A 19749-nucleotide genomic window follows, 5' to 3' on the forward strand; every position below is an offset into this window, starting at 1 on the left:
ATCTATTTTAAATTTTTTATTCCTATAATCGTATTTTAAAATTTCTGTATTTCATCACGTTATATTTATCCATATTTTGTAGTTCTATAATATGAAGGAAACACATTAACCAAGACGAATTAATTTATTTAGTGTTCTGTCTGACGACAGGTCCATATGAACAGGATCCTTCCATCCTTTTCTCGGACTGGGACCTGTTCATATACGTTCTTGGCAGATGATCCAGAAGTGGTTTGCCATTGCCTTCTTCTGTGTGTGAATGGAGTAATTGTTGGGATGCCACGGAGGAAAACTCCGTGTTGCCTAGACCACGGCCTTGCCCAACACAAGTTATAAATTCGGGCACCGCCCGGAATCGAACCCGAGACCCGCAGGATTACAAGGCCAGCGTTCTAACCGCTAGACCAGAGAAAAAATATTCATGCACGGTTTGGTTTAAATATACACTGGTATGGTATGGCGTTCCTACAAAGTTTCGTGAAATTCGGTAACGTGGTTCAACGAACACGTGGAAAAACACAAAGGAAGAGGGAAAATACGATATTCTTAAAACTAAATGACAGCACACGATATTTCTGACCGTTTGTTACCAGCGTCAGCTTACGAATACCGAAGACAGCTTCCCTGCGCTAGAGCATTCATGCCAATTACGACAAGCAAACAATACGAGGGGGCTTTGTTTCCGAAGCAGGAGTCCAAATGCCCACACTCACTGACTGCCTCAGTGGACAATCTGGACGCTCGGCGGCGCCTCGAAAAAACAGGCCGAACCCGCGAGGGAGCGAATGGCAAAAACCAATTTGTATTCGCCTGGTGTCGTGTCGTATAACAGTTCCTGTCTACCAGTCAACGCCATCCGCGGTTCTCCAGCACGACAAGAATACTGACACAAACTAGCGGGATGATTAGGGGGTCAGACTCTGTTTGACGAGGTTTCTGAATGTGAAAGCACTCATTCTTTCAATGTCTGACCTCGGCGTAGAGCCAAGCGGTCTGTTTCAAAGATTCTCTCGATATTGTTATACGTAACCACACGAAATCATTCACTGGAGGCATGTTAAATGCGCATTTCGTGATTCATCAATCACAGGGTTATCGAAAGGACAGACGACGACAGTTTACATCGTGTTTTTTTTTTTTTTTTTTTTTTTTTTTTGTAAATGCAGTAAAGTTCATTCAAGTGTTGGATACACGCTACAAATAGCTCTTTTGTCGGCTAACATGCAGAGAGTAAACAGAATCCTATGCGGCACACCATTTCACTCGACTGGGCGTGCGGACCGTCATTTCTTAGACTGACACTCGGCCAACAAGTGACGTACAATGAACAAAAGACAGGGGCCTAAACGCATTTAATCGCACGTAACACTGGGGAACTGCACTAATGAAAACGTAACTAGGTGGGACAGAAATACAACCAGGGCTGCAACAGACAACCGAAGAGCACACTCACTAAGATCAGGGCACTCATCACACGCAGAGGTCTACATTAAAATGGAACGCAGGCCTCTCAATGCTATGTCGGCTGCATTGGAGTGAATAACCCAACACGGAGACTCGTACCTTGCACCACCCACACGTGAAGGCAGTTGGTTCACCACAATGCTGAGCAGGTCCGCTGGTGGAGGCCCCCGTTTTCATTTCAGCTGAACACACAAATGCACTGCCAACGTTACCGAGCGTCAGTGTGTAGTGATTACTATCGCCCAGAGGTCAGCGATCACAACCGCATTTGACAGCAGTTTTTACTCATAACCTCCAGGCAAATGACATACGAGGTGCGATCAGAAAGTTTCCAGACTGCGCCTATAAAAACCCGTACACTTATCTCAGGTATTAAATTCATCCATCACCCTCGAAGTAGTTCCCCTGGGAGTGAACACTACGATCCCAGCGCCGCTGCCAAGCCTGGAAGCATCCCTGGAAATCTTTCTTTGTCAGCCTGTCAAGCACCACCTGCGATTCTGCCTGAATCTCTTCTATCGTCTCAAATCTCCTTCCCTTTAGCTGAATTTTCATCTTTGGGAAGAGGAAGAAGTCACACGGCGAATAAGGAGGGTGCGGGTTGACGGCCATGGTGTTTGAGGCCAAAAACTGCCGAACTTTGAGGGCGGTGTGCGCTGGCGCGTTGTCATGATGCGTCGCATGTGGAGTTCTTCCTTTAGAATCAGCTGACAGGTCCCATAGCCTATCCCAACAATGTCGCACAAGTCGTTGATGGTACGACGTCGATCTTCGTGAATGGCCTGCTCGAAGATGGTCGTCCAGAACGCTCGTCATCATCGACAGAGGTTCGGCCATTTTTAAAACGTGAATGCCACACAAAAGTTTGTGCACGACCCATTGCGGACTCCCCAAATGCTTGCTTTAGCATTTCATAGGTTTCCGTAGCCGTTTTGGCGAGTCTTCGGCAAAATTTGATGCACACGCCATTCCGAAATCGCAGGAGGGTCGGTGTAATGCACTACCAAAACGCCCGTAACTAAGAAACAAATGCTAATTCGATGATGCCGGCTGGCACACTGATTCACTATGAATGTAGGCCGCACCCCCTAGCGGCAGAAGCTCGTACTACATCCGGTTCGCCCTCTATTGACACAGTCTTGAAACTTTCCGATCGCACCTCGTAGTATGCACTTCAGACCACTTCTGCAAAAAAATTATGGCTTGCAATGTGCCTATGTTGGTATGTGTTTGGGGGAAACCCCCAAACGGGGAATATATTCATCTAAAGAAATTACAGAGTTTTACAGAAGGGACATGAAGCGTAAGGATAGCTTCTGAGACCAAAGTACAAATGTGAGGATCGTAAGACATCATCATCATTTCCTAAAGGCCACATCCTTCGGTCCTCTGCGATCCTCTTTATGAAGCGGATTCCATCTCAGTGATCGTAAGACATTAAAGAGCTTAAATGGAGAAAAAAATGACGTGTTGGATTCAGCTACCTCAAGATAAGGTCCAATGGTGGGCCCTTATGAACACAGTACAGACGATGAGAGGCAACGGCGAAACTAGGAGCAGGAGAAAAGTAGAAACAGAGAGGTAGACACCGAGCTTCTACGAGACATTCTGTCGGATCAGAATAACAGAAGCCTGTGGCCTCAGAGACGCGAGTCCACACAGAGCATACCCAAAGCCTGCACTGTACACCGAGTGCCTGCCACTTCCTCGCAGAACAGACGGACAATCGACACTGGCTGCAAGAAGGCAGGCTTCTGGGATGACGCACCGTGTCGCACGACGTTTCAGCAACTATTTCTTGTCACTCATTCAGGCGACTTACATGTCTTAATTATTATTTTTTAATATTAATGACGAAGTTGTTCAGCAACCGATTAGCTGTAGCTTCAGTATCAATAAACATGCATGCTCCTGTAGTGAAAAATACTGTCGAAAGCTGGAAACATGGGCTGAGTCTGTAGGTTAGTGTTTACGGAACGGCTTTCACACACAATAAATTATACATCTGAGGTCCCCGGTGGTCTAATGATATGGGAGTGACTTGCAGGCTTGAGGTCTCTACTTCAGAACAGCTGTTTCAGTACTACATTTATTTTTCTGGTCAGAAACTACGAACGTGGCTAACATCACTCACATCCTACTACTGGGAACAATTTCGCTGAGCTGGAGCTCCCATCAAACATGCGTATCTCCCAGAGACACGGGCACACTCAGAGACGCAAGCTACGTCACATTCTGACGGTAGAAACTCACCTATTAATATGAGTATGAAGGCAGGGTCGAGGGCTATGTTGGTCAGACGAGTCAGGTTCCTGAACGTGTCCTTCTCCGTCCACGCCCAGACCCCGATGGCCAAGACACCCAGCCCCAGGACCTGAAACAGAATGTCCAGTTCATACACCCTGAGGGCAGCAAGACTGTAAAAGAATGTCTCTCGGTAAGACGACTTGAGCCGAAATCTGCTAAGACGCAGCGAAGTCTAGGCTGTTTGACAAGACTCCACACTGATGCATCACACAGGCCGACGTTCATCTCCATATGCTCAATGGGAAGAATTTCTTTACTGGAAACTACACCAACAGCATTTTGCATCCTTTATATTTACAATATTTGTACTCACCTCCTTTCACCTCATCTTCTGCTCAGTTTGCAACATGGAAACATCCCCTCCTCCCCCAGAGTGTGTACGTGTGTGGACATTTCCCTTCTCCAATTTGTGGGGCTTGACGTGTCGTCCCCTTCATCAAAGTAGATGCAACACTCTCCGATAAAGAACACGGCCATGTGATTTTCAGGATTTAGCGACCACGGACATTCGAACAAGGAACACTTTGCACTGCTCTCCTGCCCTCCCCTAAATTAACGTCACCTGTCATTCGCTACGCCCCTGCGCCAAATAAAGTAAAGTACTCGGACTTTTATCAAATCGACGCCCTCGTACCAAAGTAATCGAATTTGGAAGTCTAAACAGTGAACATACGTCTCAGCGCATTAAAATGGTTCATAAGGTAAGACAATCCCACCCTCGCGTCAACCTATGAGCATGAGAAAACATTACACACCGGCCCTTAGAACGCGAAGTCGCTCGGACATAAAATGTAAACACATTTCTACATGTTTATGTGTGACTGTTCGAATCATTTCCAAGAATCGCTTTTACAGAAATTCAAATACGAGGCGCTTCCTCAAAGTAAGTTTCCCACTCGTCCCACAGCTAGCAAACCTTATATTGCGCGAAGCGACTGTGCGTACGTGATAGAGCAATGACGTAGCATGGCGCATGCACTAACGGCACCTCCCGCGTTCTCACAGTAGCATCGTTGCAGCTGTTGAAGATGGAGGTTCTTATTCCAGCTCCCGCCGACTGTGAAGTGCGGTCAGTGATAACGCTAGGCCGCACACGGCTCGACGGACAGCAAGTCTCCTGCAGGAGTTCAGCTGGGAGGTGTTTAATCATTCACCCTACAGCCCGGACCTCGCTCCCAGTGATTTCCATCTTTTCCTACACCTCAAGAAATTCCTGTCCGGTCAGCGTCAGCGTTTTGAGAATGACAGAGAGGCGGAGATGGTTGTCACACAGTGGTTCCAATCCCAGGCGGCAGACTTCTACGACACAGGTATTCAAAAGTTGGTCCCACGGTATGACAAATGTCTCAATTCCGGTGGCGAATATGTTGAAAAATAGCTGGACACTTGCTGTATCTGTTGCAATAAATATTTCCATGAAATTGTGTTTTGTTTCTGTAAACGGCCCCAGGGAAACTTACTTTGAGGACGCGCCTCGTAGCAAATGAATTGGTTTAATAATCACCCTCAACAAGCATTTCATTAATGTATCCTGCAATGTTCAATTCAAGAGGAATACAGGTAGGACTCGGTTTACGCCGCTTCAATTTACGACCGCTTCACTTTTGCGCCTCTCAAAGATCACGATTGGAGGGGGGTGATGAGTCATGACTCTGCCCGAATTCCTAGACACAGATGGTCCCGACATTGTAACAAATCTATAATACTAAATGATAAACTACGGCCTAAAATTTAAATAATTAAACAAAAAACGGAATATAAAATGCGACGAGAAAAAGCAAATTACATTAACCACGGACTTAGAACTGCAAGTGAACTTACAAAAATGCACTGATGTGCAGAGAACAGGACTGAACTGTCCAAAGATGACACAGATGAAAGTGAAACTGACAATGAAATCAACGCAAGAGGCTATTCCTCTTATTAATAAGGGATTTGAGACCTTCTGTAGCAACGACCCCATCTGGGAGCGGAGCTCAACCATTAACAGAGGAATTGATACAATTCTACAGCCATATTATAACTTATTATCAGAAAAGAGGAAAACCAAACAGACATCTATTTCGTCGTTTTTAAATCAGTAAATTTTCATTTCTTTTTCTCAAACATTATACAATTTTCAATACATAAATTTCATAAAATAAAACATGTTTCAAGTATTTTGTGTTGATTACTGAAAATCTTGGAACGGATTTACGTACGTTTCCATTATATTTTTGCATAAATTTAAGCCGGAAATCTTAAGAACCTAACCCCGGCGTAAACCGAGTCCTACCAGTATTTCAAAATTTCTTTTTTTTTATATCTTAATTGCGTCATGTTTGTGTTTTATTGATACAATATTTTTATTTTCCGTCTATACACAAACTTAAAATAATGTTGTTTAAAATTATTTAAATTATAACATTCTCAGTAGACACTGCATCTTGTTACATTTTTTGTATCGACGACATGTTTCAATGTGTATCACATCATCATCAGGTCTATAAATTTTAATATATTTTAAAAACTGTTGTACATATTTTGCGTTGCGTTTATTGATTATTTTAATTTGTCGTCGATACAAAAAATGTAACAAGATGCAGTGTCTACTGAGAATGTTATAATTTTAAATAATTTTAAACAACATTATTTTAAGTTTGTGTATAGACGGAAAATAAAAATATTGTATCAATTTTCAATACATAAATTTCATAAAATAAAACATGTTTCAAGTATTTTGTGTTGATTACTGAAAATCTTAGAACGGAACCTAATGTATTTACGTACGTTTCAATTATATTTTTGCTTAAATTTACGCCGGAAATCTCAGGAACCTAACGCCGGCGTAAACCGGGTCCTACCTGTATTTCAAAATTTCTGTACGACTCTCAGTAGTTTCTTTAATGGCGTCACTCAAAACTACACCACAGACGGAAACCGAGCAAATTCAGTAAATACAAATTTGACATCTGAAACATGTACGACGAACACGTATATAACCAGTTAACCCTCTATACGTTCATACCATGGGTTAACGCCGGGCATTCTCAGTCATAAAACCTACCCATGAAAAACGTCCTGGTAGCACAGGAAATTGGCAACGATACAAACATGGGGGCTGCTGCCTGCCCGCTTTCGACACCCCCCCTCCCCCAAGTACCCAGAGGCGCAATTTTCTTCCCGTTTAATCTCCCCTTCCATTTTAATTGCAGAGGTGACAAGTAAATGAGAGACGATGAACAAGCCAACCAGTTTCAGCTGCAGCCAGTTAGTGAGGCCTGGGTGAGGGGGAGTGACCTCATCGAGTTCCTGTTGCCATGACAACGCCCCTTTTCACAGCCTCAAACTCTGTGCCAACGAAGAGAAACTTTTTAGCTTACTTTGACTTTTTATTAGGAAAACCAGGTGCTTCGCAGATCCCCAAGCAGTTTTAATACGCACCCTTCCTCCCCCCGTCAGCCTACCCGCGTGTTACCTCATACTGACTCCCGTCGGTTCGTACCCTCTCGCCTAAATTCTCGTCCCAGGGCAAATTCCCACAATTTTAAATCTCAACCGGGTTAAACCGCATGTTCTTTACGTGAACCCATCCGACACCCATTTATTTTATTTCGGGTTATACGAGGTGCGATCGGAAAGTTTAAGGACTGCGCGTATAAAAACCCGTACACTTATCTCAGGTATTAAATTCATCCATCACCCTCGAAGTAGTTCCCCTGGGAGTGAACACAACGATCCCAGCGCCGCTGCCAAGCCTGGAAGCATCCCTGGAAATCTTTCTTTGTTAGCCTGTCAAGCACCATCTGCGATTCTGCCTGAATCTCTTCTATCGTCTCAAATCTCCTTCCCTTTACCTGAATTTTCATCTTTGGGAAGAGGAAGAAGTCACACGGAGCTTAGAAAGGAAGTTGGGGTCGGTTCTTGCAAGATCTTTGAGCTCCTGACAAACGAGAAGTCGATTCTGCTTCTGGTCCTCAGACAGGATGCGTCGCATGTGGAGTTCTTCCTTTAGAATCAGCTGACAGGTCCCATAGCCTATCCCAACAATGTCGCACAAGTCGTTGATGGTACGACGTCGATCTTCGTAACATTTTCGGGCGTTGTGCTCGAAGATGGTCGTCCAGAACGCTCGTCATCATCGACAGAGGTTCGGCCATTTTTAAAACGTGAATGCCACACAAAAGTTTGTGCACGACCCATTGCGGACTCCCCAAATGCTTGCTTTAGCATTTCATAGGTTTCCGTAGCCGTTTTGGCAAGTCTTTGGCAAGAGATTCAGGCAGAATCGCAGATGGTGCTTGACAGGCTGACAAAGAAAGATTTCCAGGGATGCTTCCAAGCTTGGCAGCGGCGCTGGGATCGTTGTGTTCACTCCCAGGGGAACTACTTCGAGGGTGATGGATGAATTTAATACCTGAGATAAGTGTACGGGTTTTTATACGCGCAGTCTTGAAACTTTCCGATCGCACCTCGTAAACCAATCAGGATTAAGCAGGAGTAGGAACAGCAGCAATGTTAGTAGTGAAAAAATGTTACGTGTATTTGAAAGGCAATGGAACGAAACGTGGAAGGCCAGACAAAGTTAAAATGTCCGCACTGGCGTGCAAATGTTTAATCCGGATGCTGTAGCACATTTCCAACAGAGCGTGGACGACGTCGTCTCTGCGCTTAATCAGTTAATCAGAGTTCATAACAGGTTTACAGATGTTCCACTGCAGTGGAACGTGACCGACCACCGGAGGCTGACAAACCCCCAGCTCCCCCACTCCGCCCGCAGGAAAAATATTATACGATCCCAATGAAAAAGCATTTTTCCACCCGCACACGAGTCTTTAATCGGACAGCGCGGTAACCGCTTTAATCAAATCAATGTGCATATTTGCGCACTGGAAATGGACGACGCACAACGGTTATCGTTTAGATACCACGGGTCAATAATTTCAATTATGTCCCCATGTGTTACAATACACAAGAGAAGCCTAATTCCCGAACCATGTACTGTGAAGAGCACTTACCAGATACAATTGCACTTTCAAGTAGCAAGAGCATAGCAGAGCAGAGCAGAGCAGAGCACAACATGGTAAAGGCAGAACATATCTGCAGCCCAGAAATGTGCATTGACACGACAGCTACAAAAGTGGTTAGTTAACACACCTCACATCATTCTGCCAGTACACAAACGCTGTGGTACGCTTCTGGAGAACCTCTTATAAGCGAGCTCTTATTGCTGGGTACAGGACGCAAGGCCTCTTCTTATTCTTCTTTTTCCGTTCGTTCTGTCTGACGACAGGTCCATATGAACAGGATCCTTCCATCCTTTTCTCGGACTGGGACCTGTTCATATACGTTCTTGGCAGATGATCCAGAAGTGGTTTGCCATTGCCTTCTTCTGTGTGTGAATGGAGTAATTGTTGGGATGCCACGGAGGAAAACTCCGTGTTGCCTAGACCACGGCCTTGCCCAACACAAGTTATAAATTCGGGCACCGCCGGGAATCGAACCCGAGACCCCAGGATTACAAGGCCAGCGTTCAAACCGCTAGACCACCGTGGCTATGCAAGGCCTCTACACACACAGAAAGTATCAAGCACACACCCATGCCTCTAACGGGATTCGAACCTTGGAGCGGTCGAGACCTACGTCTTACAGCGCACGAACACCGCATGCCTTCCAAAACGTCCACCTCGCTCTGGCAGGCACAAGGTTACCAGGCCGGTTAGAGTTGGCGTCGTTAATTCTCAAGAGTGATTTTGGTTGGTAGCTCGGGCGAGACAAGTCTTTTGATAAATTTACGGTCTGTCTCTCCAATTTAGATTAATTATTTACACGGCGAAATCATTTAGTTAAGAGAAAGAATGTTCACTGGTGTCGGCGTCGAAGTGACTCGTCACTCGGGTGAAGTTGCTTCCAACTCGCTGGCTGGTCATGACGACATGACCTGATTCCTAGTAACCGACTTTCGACATCTGCAAGCAGCAAAACTCAGCGGTCATAAACGACCTTCGTCAACGAATTCCCCACTATGAGAGTCCCTCATCAAGGCAGACGCCTCTCAACCAGAAACATGCCCCGGTTCCACATACTCAGTCGTGATTACAAAAGTTGCTGGGCTATATAAAACCTATTTGAAGCCCCTTCCTTAGCAAACAAACTGCAGTAAGCCCCAAAATCCAGTTTTCGTCAATCTACGGTGCTCCGTCCAGAATCTAACTCAGGACTGACGGGCAGCTAAAGTTGAGGAAAAGAAACTTACGGACTACTGCCTTAAGTCAGGTGCTACTCAGACAGTTGCCAGGTAATTAAGTGACAAGACACAGACACAAACGGCCGAGAATACGAGGTGCGATCGGAAAGTTTCCAGACTGCGCCTATAAAAATCCGTACACTTATCTCAGGTATTAAATTCATCCATCACCCTCGAAGTAGTTCCCCTGGGAGTGAACACAACGATCCCAGCGCCGCTGCCAAGCCTGGAAGCATCCCTGGAAATCTTTCTTTGTCAGCCTGTCAAGCACCATCTGCGATTCTGCCTGAATCTCTTCTATCGTCTCAAATCTCCTTCCCTTTAGCTGAATTTTCATCTTTGGGAAGAGGAAGAAGTCACACGGAGCTTAGAAAGGAAGTTGGGGTCGGTTCTTGCAAGATCTTTGAGCTCCTGACAAACGAGAAGTCGATTCTGCTTCTGGTCCTCAGACAGGATGCGTCGCATGTGGAGTTCTTCCTTTAGAATCAGCTGACAGGTCCCATAGCCTATCCCAACAATGTCGCACAAGTCGTTGATGGTACGACGTCGATCTTCGTAACATTTTCGGGCGTTGTGCTCGAAGATGGTCGTCCAGAACGCTCGTCATCATCGACAGAGGTTCGGACATTTTTAAAACGTGAATGCCACACAAAAGTTTGCGGACTCCCCAAATGCTTGCTTTAGCATTTCATAGGTTTCCGTAGCCGTTTTGGCGAGTCTTTGGCAAAATTTGATTTGTTTATGAAAATCTACCATTCCGAAATCGCAGGAGGGTCGGTGTAATGCACTACCTAAACGCCCGTAACTAAGAAAGAAATGCTAATTCGATGATGCCGGCTGGCACACTGATTCACTATGAATGTAGGCCGCACCCCCCTAGCGGCAGAAGCTCGTACTACATCCGGTTCGCCCTCTATTGACACAGTCTTTAAACTTTCCGATCGCACCTCGTAGGGGCAGGGTTTAACGATCTCATGCAAATAAAGTATAATTTCTTTAACCCTTACGATACCAAGCTTAAATCTTTCCCGAAGGCTTTGTCGGCCGGATTAAATTGATGGCATTTAATTAACCGGAGCACAACTCAGCTCGCAGTAGCAACGTTAGGTTAACATCAGGTCCCCAGCTCATGGAGCGGAAGGATTAATGTTACTTTTCCGTCAACATTTTAACAAAATTATTAACACAACCAAAAGTTACTTTGTATTTGTGTTATTCCCGTCAGGTTTCGGAAACTTACGGTCATCATCAGGGTACTCATCCTGTCTGAGGCGCGTAGAATCACTGAACATGTGTATAATTCTTCATCAAAACTTTTCAGAAACCATCAACACAAATATCAAGATACAGCCGTGTTGACGAGTTCTGCAGAGCGTAAACGACTAATACACGGAAGAGAATAATATATTTTAAGATTATGTATTACGCTTCTTAATCATACGAATTTTGCTATTGAGAAATTAACAAGTTTACTAAAAAATAAAAGTATGTATAATAATTTATAACTTGACATGTGGTATAGTGGGATGAATGTCCTGAAGAAGGACAATAATGAGCGAAACAAGTACGGAGAAATTTTAATAAATTCATTGGATGGTTTTAATAATAAAAAAAAATAATTAGACTGCAGCTATAATCTGTCAGTCACAAGTTTTACTGTCGTGTACAACGGAAATCCATTTCAGACTTAACACGTTTAATAATTTATGAAGAGAATCCGGGCGATTGGATTTTGCTGCCCCAGGACAGGGACCGGTGGAGGGCTTTGGTTGATTCGGTGATAAACCTGAGGGTTCCCTAAGCCATCTAGTTAGTTAGTTAGTTAGTTAGTTTACAAGAGAATCCAGCCCCGTGAAGATCATTATTCAAATTTCTCTGAGAGTAGACTAAATTGCTGCAAGCTACGGAGGATCTCTCTCTCACACACACACAAAGATGAACATTAAATTAGAAATTACGCTGATTTCGTACGAAACATTTCCATTACACAGTATATGCCTCCCTACTGCTGAGAATCTGATGCAACCACTTACGTACTAACATCGTGTTATTTGCGCGTGTAATAACGCTAGTTTTTATACAAAATGCAACACGTTAAATAAACATGCGTTAACATAACCGCAAAGGTTTAACAGCGGGTCAGCTGACTGAAACCCTTCCGGAGTTATAACACGAATCACGAGTTGTGCCTGAAGAACGGCGTTCCGAAATCAAATTCTGCTGTCGACGACAAGGTTACACTAAAGATCGAACGTTCAAACCGCACGGAACATGATTTCGAAACTACCGTACGTCCTAGCGAATTGCCCTCGTGGCATCACCACCCAGCGACAAATACGAGCACAAAATGCTTGTCTCTGCAGTTTTACCTGCCCTCCAAATATTCTCCTCAGCATTTGGTCAGACGTCAAGGTCCACGCCCATCCAGCACTTGTACGAATTGGGTTAAGGAACATTTTACTGCGTTTATGAAGAAACACACGACATTTTACAAAAGGAGATTGCATAAGACGTAAATCAGACATACAATAAGACACGCAAAACAATTCCTCGTGACTGTAGGAACAAGAGAAGAAGAAGAAGAACAACAACAAAGATGAATCTGCATAAATCGATTGCCGTTGCGAAGGCAGGAAGAGAGAACACAAGAAAAGACGGCTATACGAGATTCGACTCGCGTAACAGCATAAATGCAGCTGTAGACTTGAAGGAAGATCTTACAGATGATCTCAGTAGCCTAAACATATTTAGAAAAAAAAAATACATACGAACGATGAGCTCTACTGCGGTTGGGAAAGAAGATGGCTGCAGACACAGTGAAACCGGATGGCCGTTCTTTGCGAGTTCCTCACGTGTGACGTCTCAATGTTATCTTCAAACAGAACACTACTAATCCCTCCACAGATCTCCTCACTTCACCATGCATAAATAACATCCGTAGTCGATAAAGCATCGCTACAAAAGCTGACAAATAACAAACAATCCGAGAACAATACGTCTAAAGACAGTCCCAACCCCCAGGAACGTGCAACACACGATCGCCACATATGTAACTGAGTTCATTACTCTTCGAACGTGAAGCGCCTTCAATTAGAATCAATATAATCAGATTCCACGTATTGCACACTGCAAGCGACCACTGACAGCTAGCGTCCTACCCCCGGGCGCACTGCAACCACCAAGATACCTCCAGTTAACCCAGACGTGTACAAAGATCTTTGCTCCTGAGTTGTCACAAATAGTTCTAGGCATGATGTACAAGGGCTGGACGTGATAAGGCCTTCCGCCACGACTGGAAACCATGTCCACAGTTATTTGTTTATAAGGCGCCCGCTGCGTAGCGCCGTGGCCTATAAGAAGGCGTCTACATGTCCTGGTGTGGACGACGGTGGTTCGGATAGCGCCGCCTCGTTACTACATTGCCCGTCTTTATCAACACATTTACTTCCGGTAACTAACCATTTCCCGAGTCTCTTCACAAATGCCTGTATGATTCGCGGCCCTCTCGAGGTCTGGTTGCTCCCAAACATCGCCTGTCACTCACAGCTTCTGCTTTCCGCGTAAAATGACCGTCATAGAGGCGGCTGGTTCATCTGCAGAACCGAGAGTCGTCAAGACCGACCAGGCTCGCGGCTCCTTCCTTCTTAACCTGGCCCGTCTCAACTCGCTCCTTCTACGTCGTCATCCAGTTCGTGCCATAGTTTCCGGGTACTCTTATTGCCTGGTTCTGCTGAATTCTGCCTCTCCTGGATTTTGCAGAAGCCTTCTGTGATGACGAGTCGCACCAGCTATCCTACACTATCATTTACTGAGATGTCACTGGTTCGCTTCCCGGCTGATACAAACCAACACAGCTTACCATCTCCAACAGCGCGTTTCGTGCGCAGGAATGGCGTAACCTGACAAGGGGCGATGTCTTGAGCTTGCCACAGCCGTGTCCGGAAGCCGGTGAGTGCTATCCCGGGAGGAAGTTGTCAGAAAAGCTGCAGCGATGCACCTGACCACAGTGGGAAGCGCGTGGAATGTGCTGAAGTGTGACTGTAGCTACACCTGTCATCATCATCTTCACCTCTTCTCAGGCTGCATTCCAGACGATTCATCGGACGATGAGTATAAATGTGTACGCGCTCGCGTGTATGAATAAAAATTTGTTTGTAAACGCACTTCTCTCGATGAAAACTGGCGTTATGTACACGTCTGTACGTTAATAATGGAAACTACAAAAATCTAACATGATCATACAGACAAACATATGAACAATTTTACCACCCGAAAGTTCAAACTATAAATACCATCATCGTGCGACGCTCTTAATAAAGACAAACACAGCCTGTCAGAACTCGTTTTGCGACTTCTGTACGGAGGAATAGCAGAGCGGCGACGTCACAGGACCCTCATTCACGAAACTTCTGCGAAGTCCATTATGACAAGCGTTTGTGGTGGCTACACGGAGAATGCCATCGCAACAAATAATAACATGCCAGGCACGCTTGGGGACAAGTTAACGATGGCAGCGAGGCGGAAGGAGGAGACGGATGAGGCTCTCGATCGGCGACCTGAGGGAGCCAGCCAGCTGAGTTTAAGGTCGCGCCTCACTTCACAATTGGGTCACAACTCAGTCGCTCCCTCCCAGGCAATGCGCTCAGATTTTCACTTTGATCAAGTCATCTCTGACTTCACCGTGAGCAGGGCTAGAGGCTTACAACTCACAGGACCCAGAAGGACCCTGTGCCGAGAACCTGGCGGAAGGGGAAAGGGGTGTCTTCCTAGATGTTGCTACATGCTGACAGACGTTTCAGAGGTGCTTACTGCTTCCATCATCAGGGATGGTAATATCAGGTGGAGTCTGCGTCTGGCTGTGTTGGTGCGTTTGACAGGAAGTACCTCAAATGCGTTTAAGATTTTGGGTAGACTTGCACACAACGACGCAGGCAAGAGATCTGAACCGCGCTGTCAGTTACCCTGACTAGGGTTTCCCGTGTTCATCCTCAGTTGCTCCTAGCCATTGCAGATTCATCGTTCGCAATGACTTTCCCGTCTAATTCAGCGACGTATATCACGTCTGCAGTTGAAAAATCGCTGTAAAACAGCGCACGAATCAATTACAAACAAAAAGTGGAAATCATCTATACCATAAACGGGATTCAAACCCGCGAACAGTGGCGAATAGCGTGTGGCCACGGGTTCGCCAAGTAACAGCATTGAGAAGCGATGGTACAAGAGCCACTGTGTGAGGACCATGGGAGAGAACCCCTCCAACAGATTCACCAGGGCTCGGGACTATTCCTTCACCCTCCGGTAGGGAATACTGGAATGTCAACTGGAAGACGGAATGCAATTCGCAGGCTTTTTAATCAAATATGACGTCATACACAGAATTCTTTCCAGGCAGACAGCGTCGAGCGTATAAATTGTTTTGGCAAGGAGAATTCTCACACGCGAGGAGAAATACGAACAATTTTTAAACTGAGAAGTGTGTGTAACAGATCAGTACGTTACACGCATTGCGTAAGGTAAAATAAAAGTTGTCAGTGGAACCACGGTTCCGGAGAATTTGACGTAAATACGTCATACCTGCTTTACAATTGAGTAAAGTTTGATTAAGATTTTGCTTATTTAACTTGAATTAGTTACGCTTAAGATGGGTCTGTGGTAGCAGACGTACGACCGGAGGCCAACTACTGCGTTTACAGGCTCTCCGACTGGACCCTACCTTGACCTGATGCTTCGGCTATCTGTTATAATTTATCTAACAATTTCCGCTACCGGGGCGAGAAATTACCAGTCTCTTCCGTCCGTCAAGACACAGTTAAGTGGAGCGTTGCCTCCATTCCACTATCCAACTTCACCACGACGAACTTACGCAGTCAACCAGTTACTTTTGTACACAGTATGCAGTAACAAATGAACGCATGACTAACACGATTAACGATCATTAAACACAATTATTTCAACTGAATAAGACGATGTGTGAAAAATAAACAGTAATCTTACGCGAAGCCTGCAATATGAAATACATGGCACGGTCTCAAGTCCTTGTTACGCTAATTCCACAGAACCAAGATTTACTTACAAACTTACTGCAGCTCACCACTCGACCCTGACCTGGTCCTAGATCTCCCTAGAATCATTTTATCTCTACGATGGTTTTGCCAAATTTGTGTCAGTTTCTAAACGTATGCTAAAATCTTTTCCGCCTCACACTTCTTCATTTAATCACTCCAGCAACACAAGATACGTAAAAATACAAAGAATAATATGTGACGTTCTCCATCTTACCGTAGCCCACACTCCAGCCAGCTGGCACTCGTAAAAAAAAACGCCTTTTCGAAGCATCACACACAACACAATTCGCTGAATTACTTTCACTGTCGGCATTACATCGCTTGTTTATAAAATGTTGTAACAGTCAGCAGGGATTACGACGTCATCAGGCGAACCTAACGAATCCTTATCTCTCGTACGCGCAGCTGGAAACACATCGTGGACAGATGAGTTGGACGCAGGTCGTTGGCGAAGTCCTTGCCATCTGCCTCTCGAACCGACAGCTTCGTTTTGCCGGAGGGTAACCGGAGCTTGTGCACTGCAACTCAGCCCCGGACAACGCTTTGTGACACAGTCACTGCCGTACCATCCGCGGACACGAGCCGATACTTATAAAACAACACAAATAACAACATTCAGGGCACGAGGTCTCCACCGACACCCTGAACGCGTTCCTCACAAGAGACGACTGCCGATCAATTCTACAGAAGCAAGAACCTAACGCTCATTTCTTTTGCGCTCAGTTTCCGGTTGCCGATCAAACAGTCGCAAGACTTCGAAGTTTTCACAGTGGCGAGGGTTCAGTTTGTGCAATTCGTGCTGGGATTCCGTGTAGTATTTCAGGTGCTACAACGTTCCGGAAGACCACAAACGTCAAACGTTAGGACTGACAAACCACCCCCGCTCCTTTCTCCTGCACTTAATCGTATGATTGGCCGATTACCCAGCCTTCCGGGTCTCGCCTCAAACACTTTCTTCAGAAGCTAAAGGCTGTTCAAATCATCAACAACGTCCTCCGTCTCTTCTGGAAATCGAAGCTTCATTGTCGTGCACACAACGGCTCGTCCCCAGTCTGCATCCTGAGCCAGACATCCTCCAGATAACATCCGAAGTTGTCCCTCCACCAACAAGACTCGGCTGGCGTGACACGCACGCACAGACTACGAGGCTCGCGTCAGCTGTGACGGAAGACGAAAGAGACTCTTGCAGCAGAGTAAACAGAGGACGTAAGAAGGCCCTGACAAGTAACGGAAGGCTGTGAAATGTGGTTTAATTCCTTGTGGGAATTTCATCAAGACCGCAGGCACCACTAACCCAGACCCTGACGCTCCTACTGTAAAGAGGAACAACACACACAGACCGTCCAAAACTTCCTGTCAGCTGTGCAGACATGTGGTTATGCAACCCGCCTGTTCTATTTTGCTCTATGTGGCAATCTTTTGTCTTCAAAGCGATAAAGGCCTCCTTGCATGTACGCGAAGGATTCGTGACGCGAAAATGCTACGAAAATGCCCTTCGACTGTACGAACAATAAGAAAACGTGTCCCAAGTGTCACTTTTTCAACCTGATCTTTATCTTTCTTAAGACAAATTTACTTCTGACCCGAGACCATGAAAGGGTTGGACGGGGGATCAGGGGATAACACTCCCTGGAGTAGGGACTGGACCTGCAGCGTCACAGCGGTACACGAGAAGGACAAAAGACGAAGCTCCTGTGTCATATCTGAGTCGCCAAAAACGAGACAGGGGTGACGAATCCCCTGACTCGAACGTTGTACGTAAAAGCCCCCGTGCATTCGATACTTCCCGCCTGAATTCAAATTGTCAGACTTCTTGCCAAGGATAAATGAAGACAAAGTAACATGGGACATAAGTAACTTGTCGCTCGATGGAGGTTCCCATGACACACCAAATCAGATCGAGCCGTCAAGTCTCGACGTGGCACTTATGTCTCACAAATGGAGTTTAGATTACGAGTGTCGTATGAACAATGCCCGATTCAAGGAAGATACTTCAGACCATTCGGAAGACCCAGGCGTAGATGGCAGTATAATATTAAAATGGTTGTTAAGAAAATTCGATCGCAGGATGTCGGCTGGATTGGCCTGGCTCAAGACAAGGACTCAGGACGGTTTCCATGAAATTGGCTGCGAGACGAGGGTAAAGGCCTCCTTCAAAGTGCCGAAGGACAGTTGACAGTTCCATCGACAAACAAACAAAAAAAACGGACATCAAGCAGCCCGAAGACAGTTGCTGACCGCTATCAGAAACTGACTTGCACCTTGCAGTATCGTCATCCAAGAACCAAACATCGTCTTTCATCTATCACGTACCAAACGTTGAAGTGTCGAACGGCCCTGAGTTCGAACCTCGGCTGAACATCGACTAGTCTTACTGTGAGCGTTCCTCTGCCCCCCCACGGATGTACTGAATAACATGTCCAGTGCCTTCTCAGCTGACCATTCGAAGCGTCACTAAGCAAATACAAATAATGTAACAGAGGCTGCCACGTAGAACAGTCACGCATGAGACAACTTCTGCGCTCCCCCCCCCCCCCTTAACAAACTACCTTCACGAACCGATCTGTGTAGTAATGCCGTTCTGGAAGAACCCGGTTCGCATCCCGGCAGTGTTCTCACTATCAAAAATAAGGTTTTACCTCTTCAAACAGGCCGCGAGTTTCGTTCAAAATCCCATCCGATGTGTAGTTCAAATCACCGTCGGTCGGTCGGTAACACAGCTATCTGTCTCCCAGCAGAAACGTCTCAAAATATCAGGCTCGATGACCTCACTTTTATTAATCGTCGCACATTTGCGTCATTCGCGGAGTGTATATCGGTGAAGGACGGTTCTAAGTAACCAAACTTAAAGAAAAGAAGTCATCAGGTCCGGGTAGGAACAACCACCCAAGCGCGATACACACTGGTACACCAACAGGTTCAGTAGAAGTCGTCACAGACGAGAGCGTTCGTCACTGTCAAATGCACCCAATTTATCAAGACGTCTTATAACATGGAAACCCAAAGACTGACCACAAAAAACGCGTTACTACTGCCTGTTTCATATTTTTACACAAAAAAAATATGTACCTTAAGTTTTCGTCAACAAAATTACGTACAACAAATTCCTTCCTCGGTTTTTCTCAGTTCCTACGGACAAATTCTGGTACGGTACCTTAAGAAACGCCCGAGGCCAATTCCTTGCACATCTCTAGGTATCATTCATTCACTGGCGTTCTACGAGTCGACTCTATAAATCAATTCTACTTAAAACGCGTCGTTCATAGCTCCAGAACACAATCACTGGCCTCGGGGTACATTCACTGTTAATATGGAACAATGAAACGTATTTCTTCCAACCAATGCCTGAGGCGACCGTCGGGGCTGGTCGTCACTTCACACTCCGATCGATATATCGCCATCTAATTCAACTACGTGGCATCAGCCGGCATTCCTGGACGTATGCAGATATCGAGGTTTTAGTTCTGTATTTCAAGTTACACTTCAAGACAGTCTATTCCACTTAAACTTACAGCCATCTGCCCACTGTCAGCGCAAATTTATTCGAGTAGTAGATTCGCGGACGGACAGACACGGCCACATTATTCACGTTGTGCAGACAGACGTGGCCAGGCTCAATTCCGCAACCCACGTTCCATTAGGCCACAACATATCTAACCCAACCGATAACTACTAAAGTCACGAGTT

The 19749-nt window shown here is 45.6% G+C and overlaps 1 protein-coding gene across 6 annotated transcripts in view; it reads right to left on the reverse strand.

Annotated features, from left to right (window-relative positions):
• Tsp26A (Tetraspanin 26A) overlaps positions 1-19749 on the reverse strand; it is a 98444-nt gene that overhangs the window by 33614 nt on the left and 45081 nt on the right. For 5 of the 6 annotated variants that reach the window (XM_022074760.2, XM_022074761.2, XM_022074762.2 and 2 more), the window contains exon 2: positions 3718-3838. In XM_022074760.2, the coding sequence (XP_021930452.1) occupies positions 3718-3838 (121 nt within the window). Of the gene's footprint in view, positions 1-3717; positions 3839-16276; positions 16391-19749 lie in introns of those variants that run through there. The other variant, XM_087345345.1, reaches the window with a different exon arrangement.

Source organism: Zootermopsis nevadensis, unplaced genomic scaffold, assembly GCF_977971745.1.
Source record: "Zootermopsis nevadensis isolate Lab colony 2312 unplaced genomic scaffold, Znev_1.0 Znev_ptg000008l, whole genome shotgun sequence".
In the NCBI taxonomy this organism is placed as follows: Eukaryota; Metazoa; Arthropoda; class Insecta; order Blattodea; family Termopsidae; genus Zootermopsis; species Zootermopsis nevadensis.